General features: G+C 36.3%; 1 protein-coding gene across 1 annotated transcript in view; it reads left to right on the top strand.

The window, feature by feature from the left end:
• Nucleotides 1–19,718, top strand: part of SPATA17 (spermatogenesis associated 17) — a 187,455-nt gene that overhangs the window by 63,456 nt on the left and 104,281 nt on the right. Inside the window, exon 6 of the mRNA XM_060011032.1 lies at nucleotides 19,048–19,171. Coding sequence (XP_059867015.1) covers nucleotides 19,048–19,171 — 124 coding nt within the window. The remainder of the gene's footprint in view (nucleotides 1–19,047; nucleotides 19,172–19,718) is intronic.

Here is a 19,718-nt window from a genome sequence, read left to right as displayed (position 1 = left end):
CCTCTCAGAGAGAAGATGCCATAATTCTAGGCCTAAAATTATTCTTACAAATCATTTTTCAAATGCAACATCATGCACAGTGAAAGTACCAGGGATTTAGGAAAGCAAGACACCGTGAGTGAGAAGCAGCAAAACAAAAAAAAAAAAAGGTAGTGGAAACAGAATCACAAAGCCTTAATATATCAGAATTACCAGGACCAGACTATAAACCAGGCAAACTAAACGTGTAAAGAATAAAATCCAAGCTAGAAAAATTTGTCAGTTTCGCGAACTGCCATCTTCCCACACAGATCTATTGTTTTGGCTGACTGGAAGCACTGTGTTGAAAGATTGAGTAGCAGAGCATAGAAGCCGGTATCTAAGACCGTATGTCCCTAGGCTTGAAAACTATGTCTAGATAAGATCCTTGATTGCGGTTACTTGCTCATGGAACCGACCAGAGGCGAAAAACCCAAACCCCTACTATACTGACAAGGGTATTTGTTGTGAAAGAAATCCCAGCCTGGCCAGCTGCAGCGTAGCTACCCTCAGGTAATCATAAGGCTCCTGAATTTGCACAGAAAGATCATCCCGTCCAAGGCGCATCTCATATGTGGTCGTGGAAGATGACGGACCAGGAATACTGTTTGTCTCCCCAAGAAACCACCTCGAACAGGAGCTGTGTAGCATATTTGATATTCGCTATGGACCAGCAAATGCTGTTTCTTTCCCATTTTTTTCCCAAATGGGGAGTTTCTATTGTGTTTATTTCATTCCTCCTCCACCACTGAGTGCTGGCTGTGTTGTAAGTAGATAATTTTAATATGAAGACTTATTAACTAATAAAAGATGAGTAACTTTAACAGAGGTAAGATAGCACTCTAAAGAATATGGAAATAGTAAATATCGAGAGAAGTTACCACCTCTAGGCCTAAAGAAGAGTACTGAAAGGAGGAAAGTTTTTGTTGTTTGTTTTTTTGTGTGTCTGCACCACGTGGCTTGTGGGATCTTAATTCCCTGACCAGGGATCGAACCTTCACCCCCCGCAGTGGAAGCACAGAGTCTGAACCACTGGACTGTCAGGGAAGTCCCCGAAGGAAATTTTTTGGAAGAGCCTCTCCGCACCCGTTAATGATGAGACTCAGACCTCATTGGCGGGGATGTGGCAGCAGCCTACTGGACTGTGGAGTTTTCTGAGATGTCACGGACCAGAGCCGTTTTGCAGCCAGGGTGCCAGCCGAGATGAGCAGGAAGCTGCCCACCGGGGTGCTGGTGGACAGGGACAGATAGCTTACCTGTTGGGGTGACAGCAAAGCTCACTAGAGGTTGGCAACCACTGGATCCCCTGCATATAGCTGACAGCCATGCCATGGAGACAATGAAGCAGGCGTATTGGAACCAGGAAGAGAAACTCCTGCCTTTGCTCTTCCTTGAAATAGCCCTCCAGTACCCTCTATTTTCAGACTAATGCTGTGCTAGCCAGCAAAGGGAAAATGTTTATGGGTCCAGAGCCAATTTTACAAAACAAGCAAAGAATTGTAGACTTCAAGCTGAGAGGCAAAAAATCGATAACTGACAAATGTTGACTTTGCAATGAGGTGGCCTGTGGAAAATTCCTTAGATTTGATCACTCCAACATTTTGCACTCCAACATTGGCAACTTAACTTCTGTTATTGTTTAGGCTTTTCTAAACTTCTTTCAGCTAAGAGTGGAAAGATAACTTAGTTCTGGGTGATGAGATATGCTAGTTCTCCTTCCATTTTTTTTCCCTTTTCCCTGGAATGTGCACAAAATGACTGAGGCTGCAACACCCATCTTACCAGTGATAAGAAAAGGCTATGATGATCACACATCAACATCATTAAATGTATATATATTTATATATAGCTTTAAAATGTGTATATTATAAAAGAACGCTCTTGGTGATAGTCACTGAGTCTATGTAAGAGTATAAGTGTTACTAAAAAGACATTTATATCTAGATTAACAAAATTCATTTATATAAACGAATATGCTTTGAATTGTGAGTTTACCCACTGTTTATTTTACATGGAATCACACTCAGATGTATCATGATATATAACAACTTTTTATTCCTGTAACTTTAATATTCTCTATGAATTCTTTGACTCCATTCCATCCTTCCAGCATTTGGATGGCAGAGGGCAAGAAACTAATAAATATTAGTCCAATTTGGCCCAATAGAGTAATTTAAAGAATCTTTTAATACGTCAGTTTTTCATAATTCCTTGAGTTCCCCCTTGTCTTCTCCAACATGTTTTATGGATGTATAAGGAGCTGCATTACCTTGTGGCCCTAGGGGTTAAGAGGGAGCCCTGACTTATATTTAGGTAAACAAAGTGGCTGGTGTCTGCAGCTCTGTGGTTATCAGTCTTGTCACTAGGAGTTCTGCTGGCATCTGCAGCTAAAACCCACCATTTGATGTAACCAGTTGCAGCTTGATTTAGGTCTGGTGGTTTTGCTTAGCTGACCAGACCCTGTATCATCTCTTTCTGTCTCTGTCAGTCTCTCTGAGATCTTCCATATGCTTCAAATGATGCCTTGGCCAAGGCTAGCTACCCTGCAGACTCTGATTCAAGGTCATCTGTATTTTTGCCATTGTGGTCCTCGTGACTTGACCCCTAGCTCTCAACGTAGATCTTGCTTGTCCCTAAAATGATATACATGAACTTCCTGGTCCTGGTATACAGTATAGGAGCCAAGGAAGACTTACTAGTGCTAAGCAAACCCTTCCTACCTGACCACACTATTTGATCCTCTTTGCTGACCTGGAGCCATCCCGTATTGTCTTGGGCTGCCTTGCACAGGTGGGATCCTCCCAGGATCCCAAACAGGAGGTAGGAAAACAATACTTGTTTTTTGGCATCCCTCTCAATCTACCAAACCTTCCTCTCTGCCTCCAAGACTTTGGCCTGGAGTTCAGTGGTCAGGGCATAGGTCACTACATTCTGACCTCTCTCCTACAGGCCCTTCTTCCTTCCACAGGCCCCTGGGGTTGGAAGGGACAGACTTGCCACTCTCCCTTCTTCCAGCCTTCCCCGCAGCTCATTTTTTCCTCATTCTAAGGTGGGACCTGCTCTCCCGGAGTGCTGGGTTATCCTCTAATCAGATTAAACATCCCTCCTCATGAAGGAAACAAGAGAGGGGGAAGTATTCTGTCACTACAAGTAACATCTATGTCAATAGGTATAAATTTGTGTCTAAATGTCCAATGCCTATTGTGTGTGCGTATGTATATGATACTTATACCATAATTTCTTTAGGAAAATCTTTTCTTTATTGATGGACATTTACTAGAACATTCCTCTGCTTATTTCTTTTTGCATTTGTACTGCTATCTTTTTTCTGCATAGTTCTATAAGGCTTTTACATAAAAGTTTAAACATATTTTATAGTTCGATGCATATTAGCTAATTCTCCATTAAAAAAGTCAATTTATACTTCTACCAACAACGCATAGGAGTTTCTGTTTCCTTTTGCCAATACTGGATTTTGACTTTTATCACTGCCAATTTAATAAAGTGAACAATTCCATCTAAATTTTATCTAATTTTATTTTTAGGAATTTGAATATCTTATATTGGCCATTTGTATTCTTTAATGACTCGCCTAGTTCAATTTGCCTATTTCATTTTATTATAATTATTATTCATATGGATTTGTAAAAAAATCCTTGTGTATGCTAGGGATACAAACCCTTTGGCATCAGTGATGCAATTATCTGCCCTTGTTTGCTCTTGTCTTTCCAACATATTTATGGAGATTTTGAAATATGCTGACCTTTCAATTTTTTCTGGTTATATTTTTTAGTAACTTCTTTTTTGATTTCTTCTTTGCATGACTTTAAAAGTAGTCGTCCATATTTCTTTTGATATTTTAGGGTTTCTTTTGTAACTTTTCACACTGAAACCATCTGGAATCTATTTGATATAAGCAGTAAATTTGAAATCCAGCTTAAGATTTTTTAAAATGGCTAACAAGTTATTCCAATAGCATTTATTCAATAATTCACTTATCTCTCCCTGTTAACTGCCATCTTACCACATATTAAGAGTCTTCACATGTACTTGGGTCTATTTCTTGACTATTGATGCCATCTGATTTCTTTCTTTGTAATCCTGTATAGTATTTATTGCATGGCTTAAGTAGCTATAAATTACTTTTATTTTTCAGCTGTGGCTCCTTTTGCTTAATTTTTATCCAACTAAATATTGAGTCATTTTGGCATGTTTCAAAAAATAGGAAATTGGGATTTTAAATGGGTTTAAATTAAATTTGTAAATAGTATAGGGAAAAATGATATTTTGATAATTTGAGTTTTCCTGCCAAACAATGAGGCATATATCTTCATTTGTGTGGATTTTAAAAAAATGTCCATTAATAAAATTTTGTTATACAGGGTCTACCTATTTCTTGCTAATTTTATTTCTAAGAATTTCATATTTTTCTATTATATTTGCTAATGGTATACTTTCTTTCATTTTCTAAGTATTTCTTTTTTTACATATAGGAAAGCAGTATCTTTTGGCAGAGTAATTTTATACCTTACTAAAATTTCTAATTGGGTCTCAAATTCTTGTACTTGTTTTTAGTGCTTAAGCTAGATATCGGTGGTTTGTTTTCTCGTTCATTCATTCAGCTATCTAACGAGGGGTAGAGAGTGAGCTGGGGCCGTGGGCAGCTGTGCTCTTGCTGCTGTCCTCCCAAGTCTGATGACCTCCTGTCACTGTGGAAACTGATTTCATGAAGCACGGTCAGTGTGAAGCTCCACAGCTTATGGGCTGTCTTTTCTTTCTCCAGTTCACTTTATTCAGCGGCTCTCAGGCTACTTTTCCCCGTTCTCCTCCAGCCCAGGTTTGCCATCACGTCTCAACTCAGTCAGCAGTTCTGATCAATGAAAAGAGGAATTGCTTGGCCTCAAATTCTCTCCCTCAGTTCTGCATCCCAGTCAGTCCCTGTCTTTATCCGTCTTGGTGAGGGTACTCACTAGGTTCTTCAACCTTGTTCACGTATTGATATTTCCCACATACTACACTGACTTTGTGATTGAGGAAGATACCCTGAACTTGTACTTTAAATTTAATTGAATATGACAGATATTCTCCATTTATTCAATTCCTAGTTATTCTCTCGAGTTTATGATGGGGGTTGTGACTCTTCCTTGTTTTTTTTCATATATTTTTGCTTATGTTTGTTCATTTGGCTGATTTAAGAAAGGCAAAAGAGCATACATTCACTGTTTTCCTACAAAGCCACACATACTTATTTTAACAAGCACTCAATATTAGCTTTTATTGTTATGCTTTCTTTGAGTGTCATTTCTTTCCTTTTTTTTCAATCTTACTCTTTCTTCAAGGTGTGGAAACTAAATTGTTTTGCATGTATAGATACATTTATAAAACCTTTGTTTTTATTATTCGTATATATGGTTCTTTCTTAATTAAAGCAGTCTTATTTTAACCCTTGATACTAGTATTCTTGCATTAAGATACGAAAGTTTTATCTTTGTAATAATGACCATTTTTCTATTTCCTGTTGCAGTTCTTGACGTAGCGTGTTCATTAAAAAAATGTCTATGAATGCATATATATTTCGAAGATGGGGTCGTATATTCTTCCTCAGTGCATACAAATTTGTTAACTTATATATTATAAATCTGGAGGAGTCACGTTAGACTTTCCATAGTGGCAAAGTCTGATTCTCTTAAAATATGTAATGCTTCTTTTATATATTGTTTCATGTTTTACAATAAATATATAATTAAGCAAACATTTACAATAATATTCTGATATTATCTGAAATGCCAGTTCACACGTTTTACATTCTCAGAGGCTGTATGATGCAGATGAAAGAGCAAGTGTAGAGTCTTAACAGACCTCAGCATGAACCTCCCATTGAAAACACTAGGGATTAATCTTTCAATCAAACAGAGCTATTGCCACTCAAACACATTATAAATTGCTAACATATATTGAGCACTTATGGTATACCAAGTGCTGTGCTAAACCCTTGATTCTCATTATCTCCTTCCATTTTCACAACAAACCTGTGAGGTAGATGTCATCACCTATTGTACACTTCAGCTAGAAATATTTTAGTTTTGCTTCATTATGTCTAGGACTTCCCTCTAAGTATCATTTTTCATGAGATTCTTAATTAGGATGGACATATCTGTATAGATGTTTGCTAAAGAATGGTTACCTTAAAGTAAGGGTAAGCATAGAATATAGACACTGAACTATCTCATAATTAATTATTTGGTAAAATTAAATAAAACCCATTCAGAGCAAAGCAATATTAAGAGTAATTTCCATACTGTATTACTTTTCTTTAATAAAACCCATCGATTTTCTCTTTGAAACATATTTTATTTTAAAGCTAGTCGATAGAACTATTTATTTTTATTAAACAAGTTATTTTCGGTTAACAGAAAGAGTGGTAGATTTTCCGTTGTTGATACATGAAAGAGATTTGACCCATAAAAAGTGGCTGTTTTGTAGATTCATCTGCTGGGTAAACTGTCAGGTGGCCTCCATAAATGGGCTGTCGTGTTATTTCATTTATTTTTATTATTTGAACTCAAATTAACTCTACAGTTTCACAGTTTATCTCTCATGAATCTGAGCAGTTAAGTAGGACAGAAGAAAAGGTACAGTTCCTTTCGGCTCTAACATATCATTGGCTGTCAGGTACGCCTTGTTATACTGTCCATCCTCATTTAACTATCCCACAAGATCTCTTAATGAAGTTAAGCCCCAAGTTCACTCCAATAATTCTGTGGCAAGAGTTTGTGCAATGTACCAATTCATCACTTGTCAAGAAGGCACTTTTAGTTTATACATTTAATAAGGGCATCCTCTAGCTTGGTTAATTAGAAGTGAACAGTTTGCATATTTACTAAATGCGGAGTGTCATTGCCACCACGGCCTATTGCCTACATGAATTATTTCTCTATCTGCAATAAACAGCTGGGTAATTATTACTGCCATAATCAGATAAATTCCCTCTGTAAGGCTTTTCTTACATGGCAATTCTTTGAACTCATCCAAAGCTGAACAAAATTTATGAACTCCAGCAGCGAGGCCACTTTTTCATACTAGGATATCCCTGTTCCCTGTTTCAAGGACATAAGTGGAGCAGCATAGATATTGTGAAAATAAGGAGGATAAATATGATTACCTAAAGATAATGTTTCAATAAACCACATTTTAAAAATATAATGTTCCGATCTCAGCCAACTAAATGATAGCAGTTTGGCTTTATCGAATTGTATCTGGGTGACGGGCTCTTTTCATAAGGGCTAGCCTAAGACATAAAGAAAATAACATTTTAGTTTTCAAGGACCAAATTAGTCTGTAGTGTTAACTGTCCGCATGACTTTCTTTCTGTAGAATCACTTTATATATGAAGAGACAATAATTATAGCAATTAATTTAGTAGAATTTAGATAATAACATACTAGAGTGTCTAACTTAAAGTACAGCATGTAATCTTCCTTTTAAAAACAGTCTATTATTTATCCATCATTAGTAATTAATGACATAATCCATTTAATCACTTTAAAACATGGAATGATATCAACTATTTGATCACAGCCTTTTTACATTATTTTTATTTTTACCAAGAATGCACTACCTTTAACAATTTGCTATTTCAAAACATTTTTAAAGCCAAGTATATAAAAAGGAAAAAATCCCTTCATTCCTGAGATAGAATTAATAAAAGGAAAAAGCTTATTACATCGAGTATAATTTTGTTATATATGTATCTCTATATATATTTAATTTTTTTCAAATTTAACTCTTTATACAATGAATTTCAAGAAGTTTACAAAAGACATTTATGAGTAAAAGAAACAAGGATCATGGTAAAGGAAAATACAGAATGATAACTCTGATGGTGTGATTGATCAGGGGATGTGATTAGTTAAGAATGTCCCATTGTCAAAATGGAGAAAACATTACTGCACATACAAGAACCAGCTTTTCTAGAAATTTCTGGAAATTTCACATATGAACCCTCAATAGGAGACACAGTAATGTAGTGAAAAATGACTTCTGTAACTTTTTTTTTTTTTTAAACAGAAAAAGCTCTCTGAATTTCAAGTCTCTCTTTTTTGTGGTGATACTTGGGGGGAAAAAAGAGCCAGAACGTAGCAATAAACTGTTATTCATTTGAAAGCAAGGGACTAAAATATGTTGGTTTGTGGACTCAGCCTCGTGGTCGTCCAACTTGGAGGAATGGATGGATTAGAAGTTCTTATCTCTTACTTATCCTAGCTGATCCTCTGATAGGAGGTGGATGGAAGGGAGTTGTTGTTTGTGTTTTTTTTTCCCTGTTTAATTGTGTGTTAAGGATTGGTAATGCTGTTTTTAATATTGCTCATTGAGAGTAAATTTATTTAGTGGAAATCAGATTTGGGTACCTGATATCTCAATAATACACATTTACAGTCGTACTTGAAGCTACGTTTTAAGTTACTGTGAAAGTGTATTGAGAAAATGTAACCATTGCTAAAAGATTATTTAAAGTACCATCCAACCGGCTATTTGCCCTTCACCTTATTTGACCTCTTTGAAGCACATGACCGTGTTGATTACTTTCTTCTCTACTCTCTCTTGTAACCTAGATTCTCTGAAGGCACTCTCCCCTGGCTTCCTTTCTACTTTTCTGCTTGTTTCCTCTCCATTTCTTTCGTGTACTCGCCTTTATTTGCCTGATCTTGAATATTAGTATTCTCTCTTTGATGCACTTGCCTTTTCATTCTTTATCCTCTGGACAGTCTCCTCCATTTCAGTGACTTCTGTTACCACTTATGTTTTGATGATTTATAAATCTGAATATTCTCCAGCCAAGAATGTTCTGATTATTATAAACATTTATTCAAATGCCTGCTAACACTGCCACTTGGACATCCACAGACACCTCAAATTAAGCATCTTTATATGTGAAATAATAATTTTTTCCCCAAATCTCTTCTTCTTATGGTGAATTGGACCATTTTTCATTTCAGTGCCCAAGGCAGAAACATGGGATTCATACTAAAGATGCTTTTCTCCATTCTGTTGGTGACCAAGTTCTATCACTTCTTTTCCTAGCCCTCTGTTCTCATTCCTCATCAAGCTGTCCTTCCTTCTGCCTGAATGACTCTAAAATACAGATCCGATTAATGTAATCTGTTGTATTTCCTTCCTTTTAAGGTTTCCCTAGTAAAAGGTGACTTAGAGGTCCTAGAAATATGTAAACTATAAACACAAGGATGATATTTGAGAGCATCTTCTTGGCATAAGAATTAAGCAAGCCCAAAGTAATGCATTATATTCTTAAATAGTTATAATACTTAAAAGCTTGGATCGTTGAGAAAAAATTGTTAACAGGTATCTTAGTTAAAATATTATTGTAGAATGGGAATTCCTAAAGAGTGTGTGTGTGTGTATAGAGAGAGATACCACTAACAGATGTGTGTATATATATATAAAATAGAAATTTTGTGGTGAAGAGGAAAGGTATGCAGTGGTGTCATACTACAAAAGCAGTGAATTAAAAAGCATCACTTTTTAAAAAATACTTTTTTCGTTCCCCCTTTGTAATGCCTTTAAGCTTTTTCTATCTTGTTTCCCTTCTAATCTGTCTATTTCCTCTCTCAGGAGTGACATTGAAGAGAACTGAGAGAAAATCACCCCAGTTTCTCTCTCTCTCTCTGTTCTTTCTACTACTATTTTGTAGTCTTTTCTTATCCTGGCTAAGAATACATAGGATAAGATTCTGTTTAGCATTCATATGAAAGAGATATCTAAGATCAATTATAAAATAATTGGTCCATAAATAGTTTTCCCAAACTCATTTATTGAAGTTACATGTGATAGACTGCTTTAAAATAGTTGCCATCATCCTGTGGTAGGTCAGTGCTTTATGATAGCATCAGGATTAGTTTAGAGAGGTCCCTGATCTGTGTTGAGTGGATTGCATGGAAAAGCAACCACAAGTATTTTTGCTTTAAAGTGAAGTTAACACATTTTAAATAAGAGACGATGTGTGATTTTGGAGTAAACGCAAAGTAAATAAGATCTTACAATTCTTTTCATTTGAAATGGGAACTTTAGCTACTCAACGCTGAACTCTACCCAAAACAAAACGTCAGTAGCTTGATCCTCATTCTCCACAGCTGAATGAGTTACTGTGAAGATACACTCTCAAGGGAGAGAGAATGTGATGTGCCTTGATCTACCTTTTTGCAAGAAAGCCCCCATGCTGTGTCTCAAAGTCACCGTCTGTAAAGTCATTTCATTTCACAAAGAAGAACAGGAACCTTGTTAATGATACCTGCCCCTTACCAACCTCAGGGGGATGTTGTGAGGATGAACTAATGTCTGTGAAGCATTTGGAGCTCCTGAATATGATGCACTGAGTCAATATATTTTATTATTATGCCTATTATTGTACTTAGCTCAATGTTACTCTCAATTATTGGACATCATATATATTACATAAAATTTTACTTCCTTTTATAGAAGTTGTCCAGAGTAGTAAAAAGAAAATAATTTTACAGTGATACATGTGCATATGTTTAGAAAGAATGCTATGCAAAAAATTCTTTTCAACTGAGTCTATTCAAAAGAGCCAGAAGAAGAAAAAAATTGATTTTCACGAATGATCTTTCAATGGAGCCTTATTGCTTTTTAAAACCATGAAAAGTATGCAAATGAAATAATGGAGCAACTGGATGCTCCCTTTTTACGATCAGAGTGAAGTCATGGTACTGTAATTTTATGACATTGACCATGATCTTCTTTTTTCACTTTTTTCATTCTCAAAATATCTAGTCTATAGCGGACAAATTTGCTAGCATTACCCTTCGAGAGACTACTCACCCTTGGTCCGGAAGCCTTTCTTCTGCTCTAAAGTGCATTGCCCCCACCTTACTGTTGATAGATCAAGTCTACCAAAGAAAGCTGGAGTTTTTTGTGAATAATCCATCCTCGTTTCATTACCACTCCCCTCCATCCCAGCTTGCTCGCTTTAGTGAAAGCCTGTTCATTGTTCTGTTCCCACCTCCATTGCCTTTTCTGACCCCTCTAATCAGAGTGGAGCTCTCTGAACTTAAGCACTGTTTATGTGTTTCTTCATAGACTTATTCTGTCTATAAGCTAGTTAGTTATCAGCTATTTTATTTGCAAGCTACTTGAAGGCAGGGACTGGACTTTACACAACTTTATTTCTTTTAATATTTTAAACATACTTATGACTGCCCGAGTGAATAAATAAATGTGTGTTAATTTTCTTCATGATATTAACTGGAAAAGTAGCTTAGACATTTGGAAGGGAAATTGATCTATACTACAAACAAAGGATTTTCAAGAGTTACTGAAAAGTGTTTTATGAGAGCCCTTTTCTAAATGTTTTCAAAATGTGAAAGTCTTAACTCCAGATTTCAGAGTAAGGTGTGATGTTAAGGAACAGCCTGAGTGCTTGAGTATCAAGGGCTATGTACTACCGAGTGCTTACTTTAAAACCGTATTTTCCGTTTCGAAAGCGCTGCCCTAATGAAATTTACAACACCTGTCCAACAATTCCAGGGCCTAGGTAACCAGGTAGATAAAATTAGTGGTTTAAATGATTTGACTGACTTAACATGAAGCTTTTGTTTGCAATGCAAATATTTTGAGTATCTTAATGACTTCCAGATCATCTGTTCTAAGGTTTTATCAGTCTCAAAATATTTTTGGATGTCACGTACCAACTCCAAGCATGTAATTGCTTTATTTGTGGTTAGTAATTTTACTTATATTTTAGACTTAGCCTTCCCTTTTTCCTTTTATTATCTTCTTATTTGGTTACATTAATATGGACAGATTGAGAGTAGACAATTGTTAGAGATACAACATAAGTCCATTCAATAAATTTAACTAAAATACTTATATGTCATAACATACCACAGCAGAAACTCATGCTGTTCAGCTAGTTTTATTTTGAAGGCTTCTCCCAACAGAAGATATCACTGACTTTGCCATCAGACAGAGTGAGGACTCTAGAGAATTGTTTAAGTCCATTTTCTTAGAACTATATATTTTTCTTAAGGATGGTACAGATGATAGCTTTTTGTTTTTATTTGAGAAATTATGGAATTTGGGGCATCTGTGCTTTTAAAACAATCTCCACGTAACTTTTAAATTTCTCTGTCAAAATTATGATTTCTGTGGACGTATTGGGATGTACATATCCTGTCTCCTTTGTAGTACTTCATAGTGCTTTAGCTAATATGGTGAGATTCATAATTAGATCATTAACTGAATACAATTGCATCGCTTCATGATGTCATACTAGTGAGTAGAATCTAATCACCTTACTTCCTCAACAGAGCTGACAATCTCATTGCTGTAACTAGTGTGCTCCTCAAACTTTAGCAGGCAGGAGATTGACTCAGGGTCCCATCCCCCAGAATTTCGGATTGAGTCGGTCTGGGCCAGAGCCTGAGAATGTGCGTTTCTAGCAGTTCCCCAATGAGGCTGATGCTGCTGTTCAGGGACCACACTATGAGAACCACTGTCCTTGGCAAAGAGCCAGAGTCTGGGTTCTACGTCCCCTTCCCAAGGGGGTCTTTCTCAATGTGGCTTCTTCCCTCTTCTAATCAGACCACCAGAAGTGATGAAATGCACTACTAGTCGGCTGAGAAATAGTTAAAAAGGAGGCTCGCACCTAGTTTATACCAGATATTAGGCCAAATATTTTGAGAGGGGCACACCTTAACCCTGACCTTCAGGACCTTAGCACATAGTAGGAGGAGTGCTGAAGTGGTGCATGTTTACAGGTATAATTTGTTATAGAAAGTAGGAGTAAAGGATTGTTAGAGTAGGAACAGCTAGAGAGTAATTCTTTTTAAAGGGATCTCGAAGGCTTTTTAGAGGAAAGGGTAGAGATTTCTGGTCTTTATTGTTGTTACTGTCGTTCTGCTGCACTAGAAGATAAAAATTATACACAATTTTTTTAGTACTATATTTTGAAATGAATAAGAAAATCAAACAAAATGGCAAAATATATAGCTCGCTTCTGAATGGCATAGGCGGCCATCTTAATAATTTTTATTATGGTAAATAAGTATTACGTGAGTCTGCTGAACGAATACTGAGCTGTGAATAATTTAGTCAGTAATATATAGAAGAGAATAATTCCCAAATTGTAATTATGAATTTGGATGTTTTTTATCTTATAAATATTATTTGTTTCTGAAAATAATTTTGAGTGGAGTGCTCTATTTTCTTCAAGAAATAGTTTTTGAAGGTACATTATTTTTCTTCTTTGGCTCAGACCTTGGGCAAAAATCAAGAAACAATTTAAAAGGACAAATTGTGATGAGAGAAAGAAAATGTGCAATGCAAGGAAACATGAATTATTGCATGATAGCAAGTAATCATTAGCTTTCATCTGGGCTCAGAACTGAGCAGAATCATGTACTTGTTTCTGTAGTCACTTCTCTCAGGTTCCTGTCGTCATTCATATACGCAGACTTCCATATGTATATGGAGACAATAGAGTGAATTCTTTATGACAGTACTCATATCCAATGTAATGGTCCTACTGTCCAGGACTATCTTTGTAAAATCTGTTTATTTATTCATTTAAATAAACATGGAGGGCTTCCCTGGTGGCGCAGTGGTTGAGAGTTCGCCTGCCGGTGCAGGGGACACGGGTTCGTGCCCTGGTCTGGGAGGATCCCACATGCCGCGGAGCGGCTGGGCCCGTGAGCCATGGCCGCTGAGCCTGCGCGACTGGAGCCTGTGCTCCGCAACGGGAGAGGCCACAGCAGTGAGAGGCCCGCGTACCGCAAAAAAAAAAAAAAAAAAAAAAAAATAAATAAACATGGATAAAACAGACATAGTCTTTATAGAGTTTGCAATCTAGTGGGTGAGACATACATTAAATAAGCAAATACAGCCATAGAGACATAATTATAAATGTTAAGCTCTATAGAGGAAAAAACAGAATTATGGTATGATGAGTGAGAATAACAGTGGGAGAAAATTCAGCTTGCTGTGAAGGGAGTTCAAGGCAGAAAATACAGTGCAAGTGAAGGTCCTGAGGTAAACCGTTTCTAGGAAAGGAAATAGGGTCCTTTCTAGGAAAGGAAATAGGGTAAATTGTTTGCTAGGGAATAAATAAAGCCATGCTGACCAAAGCACAGTAGTCACAGGAGGAGTGGTATGAAGTGAGATGGAGAGATAAACAGGGCTGATCCTGAAAGGCCTGTGGGTTTTTATTGTTTGTTAGTTTCGTTGTGCTAATTAGCTTTTAAGGATCTTGTCAGTTTCTGTCTCTTTTTATACATTATGATGTTCATTAGCATTCTTTATATACTCAAAAGTAGCAAGTGGACAACGTGTTAAGAAGAGATGACATGTGTGGCTGCAAATGCAAAAGTCTGTCCATTCCAAGGTCACGTGTAGATCCCCAGTTATAATTTTATGATCTGATGATGAAGAAGAGTAGCGATAGTTCATTTAAACTTTTCCAAAACAAAGCAGCTTTTCCCTTTTGAGGACTTTGGGAAAATAATATGGATACTACAATATTCAAAGTTACAGAAAAAAAAAAGGTCTATCGATATCTAAATAAAATATTAGATTGGGCAAAATGTATGGTATGAGTATAGTATTGTGCTTAAAGGCATGGATTTTGGTGTCAGACCTAGATTCAAATTCTAACTCTGCCACTTTCTAGTTTGAGAGTTTGGGCAGAGATCTCACCTCTGTGAAATGGGTGTGGGTAATATCTGCATCACAGGACTGTGAAAGGATTAAATGAGGTATAGTAGATGTCTTAGCCAGGAAGCTCTTGGAAACAAAATGTAAGTCAAGGATTAAACTGCCAGTCCTTTGTTTGAGTGGTTCTAGCTCAGGACAGCGAGGGTGAGGGAGAAGGGGGAGTGAAGTGTCAGAGATGGAAGCAGACTCTGAGACAGTGATTTGGTTTGTGAGTGTTATTGGGGAGTATTTGGGGAATAACATCTCTAAGGGAGTGGAAAAGGAAAGCAGAGGGAGGTGATGAGCCTCATCGGAAGTCTCAGCCAATCTCAGGAAGCTCTGGGCTTTGGATGGGCCTTGAGAGTAGTGCTAGATTGGCACAGAGGCTCTGGGCCTGTGTATTCCTTCAACCACCAGTCGTTGGATGCCGAATGGAGGAGAGGGTGACAAAACCTGGGGTGGGGCAGCAGATTTTCTCCAGTGAGATGTAGCTTGAGCTGTCAGCCACCAACAGTCAGGGCAGCTGTATTGGGTGCTTTGGTCCTATAGGGAGGATGTGATGGGATGACCTCCTGCAGCCCTGGACCACTGCTTCACATCACGTTCCAGAGTGACACAACCTAGTGGAGCAGGTGTGCATTCTTTTGTTAGCCACATAGGTTTTCTCCCAATCTGCAAGGAGACCTCTCAAAGCAGTATGTGAAAGACAGTAAAAAAGGGAAATTCATTTGCATGAATCTCTTCTGTCTTCTATTTCCCACTGGTCAAGGTTTACCCCATGCTTCCTGCCTCTTAGAAGCCAGATTCCTTGCTCTGCCTTGTGGGAAATCTCATCCATAAGGTGCACACTAGTGTGGAGAGAGAAAGGAGAAGATCATTGATGGGATTTAAGAAAGCATAAAAGATTCCTATTCAGTTATGTAGATAAAGCATGTAACCTAGTACGCAGCTCACAGGAAACATTCTCTAATGTAGCACCTTACTATGTGCCAGCCACTACTCTGAGCACTTTACATAGATTAATCTATTCGATTCTCACAATAGCTTGATGAAGAAGATACAAATACTGATAATATATTTGCATTTTACAGATGAGGATATTGAGGCTCAAAGATTAAACAGCTAGTAAGTAGCCCAGCAGAGATTTTATAACCAGGTGTAATTTCAGAGTCTATGTTGTTTAACTGCTCTACTATATTGCCTCCAAGTGGCTATTCTTATTTTTATTATTGTTATCATGATTAGAATATGTAAATATTTTATTATCATTATAGATATCATTAGCAAAATATATTCAAATATGTAAAGCTTTGCATAGTTTCAGTAATTTTTGCCTTTATTTTAAAACTAATATCACAAAATGTTTTGTATATATAAAAACTGGTACAGAAAGTCTGGGGACTTATCCTGGTTTCTCTAACTATATAATAGGAAACAGGATCATAAGATAAAAGAAAATAATCATGGTTCCTTCAATAAAAGTAGCTTCTGCGTAGTATTTCTTGTATCAGGATGACTATAGCCAGGTCTGTGGTTAGAGAATCTGCATATCTAGGGATTCTAATTCCATTTCTGCCATTAACTGATTTGTTATTCAGAATGGGTCATTTCATCTCTTTATGTGTTTTCATATTTGTAAAATAGGGTAATTAGTTATACCTATCCCATATATATCACAGGATTTTTTTTGAAGATAGAAATAAGTCAATACACCTGAAATTAAAAAAAATATTCATAACCTGAAACTATTTGGAGAAATTTTTAATTGTTTAAAAAGCATTTTAAAAATTGCTGGATTAAAAAATAGGTAAATTTTATATTTTTGCAGGGAGCCCTAGTTACAATGGTTTCCAGCTTTTAATCTTTAATGGGATATAATTTTTTACTGCATCCTTTACATTGAGCCATATCTTCATCTAGATTGCTATAACAAAAACCTGTATATCAAGGATAAATAATTTATTCAGCTCCTCCTACTTGGTTATTTAACAAAGAATATTTAACATAAATATAATTGTGGTGTTCAATACAACTGTATACTCTCAAGTAGGGCAATAAATCAGCTAGCAACTTTAGATTGATTTTTTTTCAATAATTGTATGAATTGACTAAATTAATTATTTTTGTGGTTTGAGATTACCCCAGATTAGTTTTTCTAGGGTTTTGTCAAATTTCTTGGATTTGTTTGTAGGGCTTCCCGGTTCCTTCTAGATTTACTCTGTGTTTTCTTTATATACTGGAAACTGGCATTCTTTTACACCTCTCTCAGTTTTAACTCTCCTTGTCAAGCTCCCCAAGTACACATTGTTTTAATTTTATGTTTCCATATCCTGAAGATGGACGGTTTTTACTGCTTCAAGTAATTTCCACCCTCATTTCGTATCCAAGTCCTAGTTACTTCTTTGTACCTTGCCTGTTCATGTATGTGTTCAATTTTATTGGGCCTTTTTTCTTTCTTATGTAAGATCTCTTCATATTCATTAAATTATTTATAGAACACAAACTTCTTTGTAGATGTGTTGTTTTAATTTTTGTGATTACTCGGAAAATTCCTGTCCTTATCTTTGGAGTAACATAAAATTGGATACCTGCATATCTGAGTAATTATCCTTATAGCGGCAGTTCATTGGTTATTTTAAATTATCTTAAAGACTTACAAGAGGAATTAGAGAAGAGATATTTATTTTTTACATAATATCAAAAGTAAAGGTGAAAATTAATGACGTATTCACTTCCTTATGTACCATATGATTGTTACTTTTCCTGGTAAAAATTCTCATTTATTCATATGTAACTGCCTTGAAATTTGTACCTAAGGACAAAGAAAGGTCACCAATCCCTGTAACTCCTGGTTCTTTGTCAAAAATGGACACAGTTAATGAGGTTTGTTTGGTACAGAACAAATTCTCAGACACAGACAGAGATCCTTTCAATGGAAACAAATTTGTTTGGCTTTACCAGGTTACTTAGCGATTAATAATAGCCTTGAGATGCAGGTCAGAAAGGTCATTGTACCAGCCTGCCAGCACAATTTAAATGTGCAGCCAGCCCAGCTCTGTGGGTGCAGAAGCCCCCAAAATACTATGCATAAAGTAAAACAGGCTATTTTCTGACTCCTGTTTTCATATTAATAAGCAATTTTCAAGAGAAGGGTGGCAAAATGAGGGCCATGCCACTCCAAGTAATTCATTTATTTTGCAATTTAATCTTATGTTGGAAAAAAATAGCTCTGCTGCAATAGCAGAGCATGGTGATTTTTAAACGTCAGAGTGTTTCATAAGTAACCTCGTATGAAGTATTGTATTAGTAGCCTTTAACAGAAAACTGCGACAAAAATATTTCCAGTCATTGAAGTAGAAATGAGAATCTTTTTTTTTTTTTAATTTTTGGTATTCTCCCCTCTACTTTCCCCTGCTATCTTTGAGGTATGTGCCCAGATGCTTTACTTAAAATTTTACTTATAGAACTAGACACTAAGTTACATATCTGTTTTTTAAAAGCATAAAGTACAATTTCAAAACATTTTAGCATGAGTGGTTAAACTTGTTCTATGAAAATAAAGGATTTATTCTTCCGTAATTTGATAATATTCTATTTAGCAGGTATTTGTCACAAAGTATATTTTAAGAGGTGATTTTTTGTTTAAATTTTTAAAATACATATACATAAGTGATGAAATTTTCATTATTTTAATGGAATTTATTACACTTAGAAAGTTGTGAACTTATGCACCCAATTTGGCTTTTATTCTAATTATTGATATAATTGAACAAAATGTCAACCTTTCAAGTACAGGATAATATATGTAATCTTGTTGATATTATTTAAACTGTTTAACTGAAGTAAACTTAGAATAAATTAAGTATATGTGTAAAAACCCATCACACTTTTTAAATTAGCCTGTTAGTGTGTAAAGTAAACAATGAGAACTTGGTAAATACCAAATTTAAAGGAAATCAATAGCCCAGATGTTTTCTTAGGATATTTAACTAAGTCCAAAATAGCCAAAGAAAATGATAGCATAGTAATTAACTTACTTTGCATTTGATACAGTTCCTCAGCTATTGAACTGATTATAATATGTAGATACTTGATTTTCAAAATTTCACCACTGAAAAATCACTTAAATGCTTTTTAAAGATTGCAAAGATTCCCCTAGAATGTGCCAGTAAGTTCGATTCCACCACTGATTTTGATGGATGTGGACAATGGTTACCCCTCAAAAAATTACTTGATTCTCATCAGTGAAAGAATTAAAAGGTTAGCAGATTTTTCGTATCATGAATAACCGCAAACTGATTCCTGCAGGAAGGCTCTGGAGGAGTTTGCAGAGATGAAAGAAAGGGAAGAGAAGAAGGCCGACCTGGAAAGGGAGGAGAAGAAAAGAGATTACCAAGCCCGAAAGATGCATTACCTCCTCAGCACAAAGCAGGTTGGTCTACCTGTCCCTGACAGCTCGCGGAAGCCACTTGGGCACCCAGCCTGACAGAGATAAACTAGCAGGCTGAATGGGACATGACTTGTTGAAAAGATATCACAAAGACACTACTTCGAGTTCAATTCCGTGCTGCTGTGTAGGTGCACGCAGGCACCCCGGCTGGTCTGACAGCAGCTTCATAGAGGCAGCCGGGTGAGGCTGGCAGAAAGGTCCAAGTCAGCACTGCGATCCGCCACGAAGGACATAACCTTCCTTTCCAAATCCAGCCTGAGTGGCTTATCGTTGTGTTGTGAATTGATCAAGAACTAAGAAGTTATTAAGCCGAGGTCACTTTCATGTTTTCTCTGTTAATTGAGTGAATGTTGAGATTAAAACCATTCTTGCATCCTTTCTATTCTATTAATCTAATAAATTCCGAGGCAAGTTTTCATGTATAGCTTTTAAACATACTGCTTGAGCAGTTGCATCTTCGTATAGAAATATAAGTGTGGGATTTGGAATACTTAGAAATTTCTTTTCTGATACGTGGGAAGATTTTACT

Source organism: Delphinus delphis, chromosome 1, assembly GCF_949987515.2.
Source record: "Delphinus delphis chromosome 1, mDelDel1.2, whole genome shotgun sequence".
NCBI lineage: Eukaryota > Metazoa > Chordata > Mammalia > Artiodactyla > Delphinidae > Delphinus > Delphinus delphis.
Note: the sequence above shows the minus strand (reverse complement) of the source record. Positions and strands in the feature narration are given on the sequence as shown.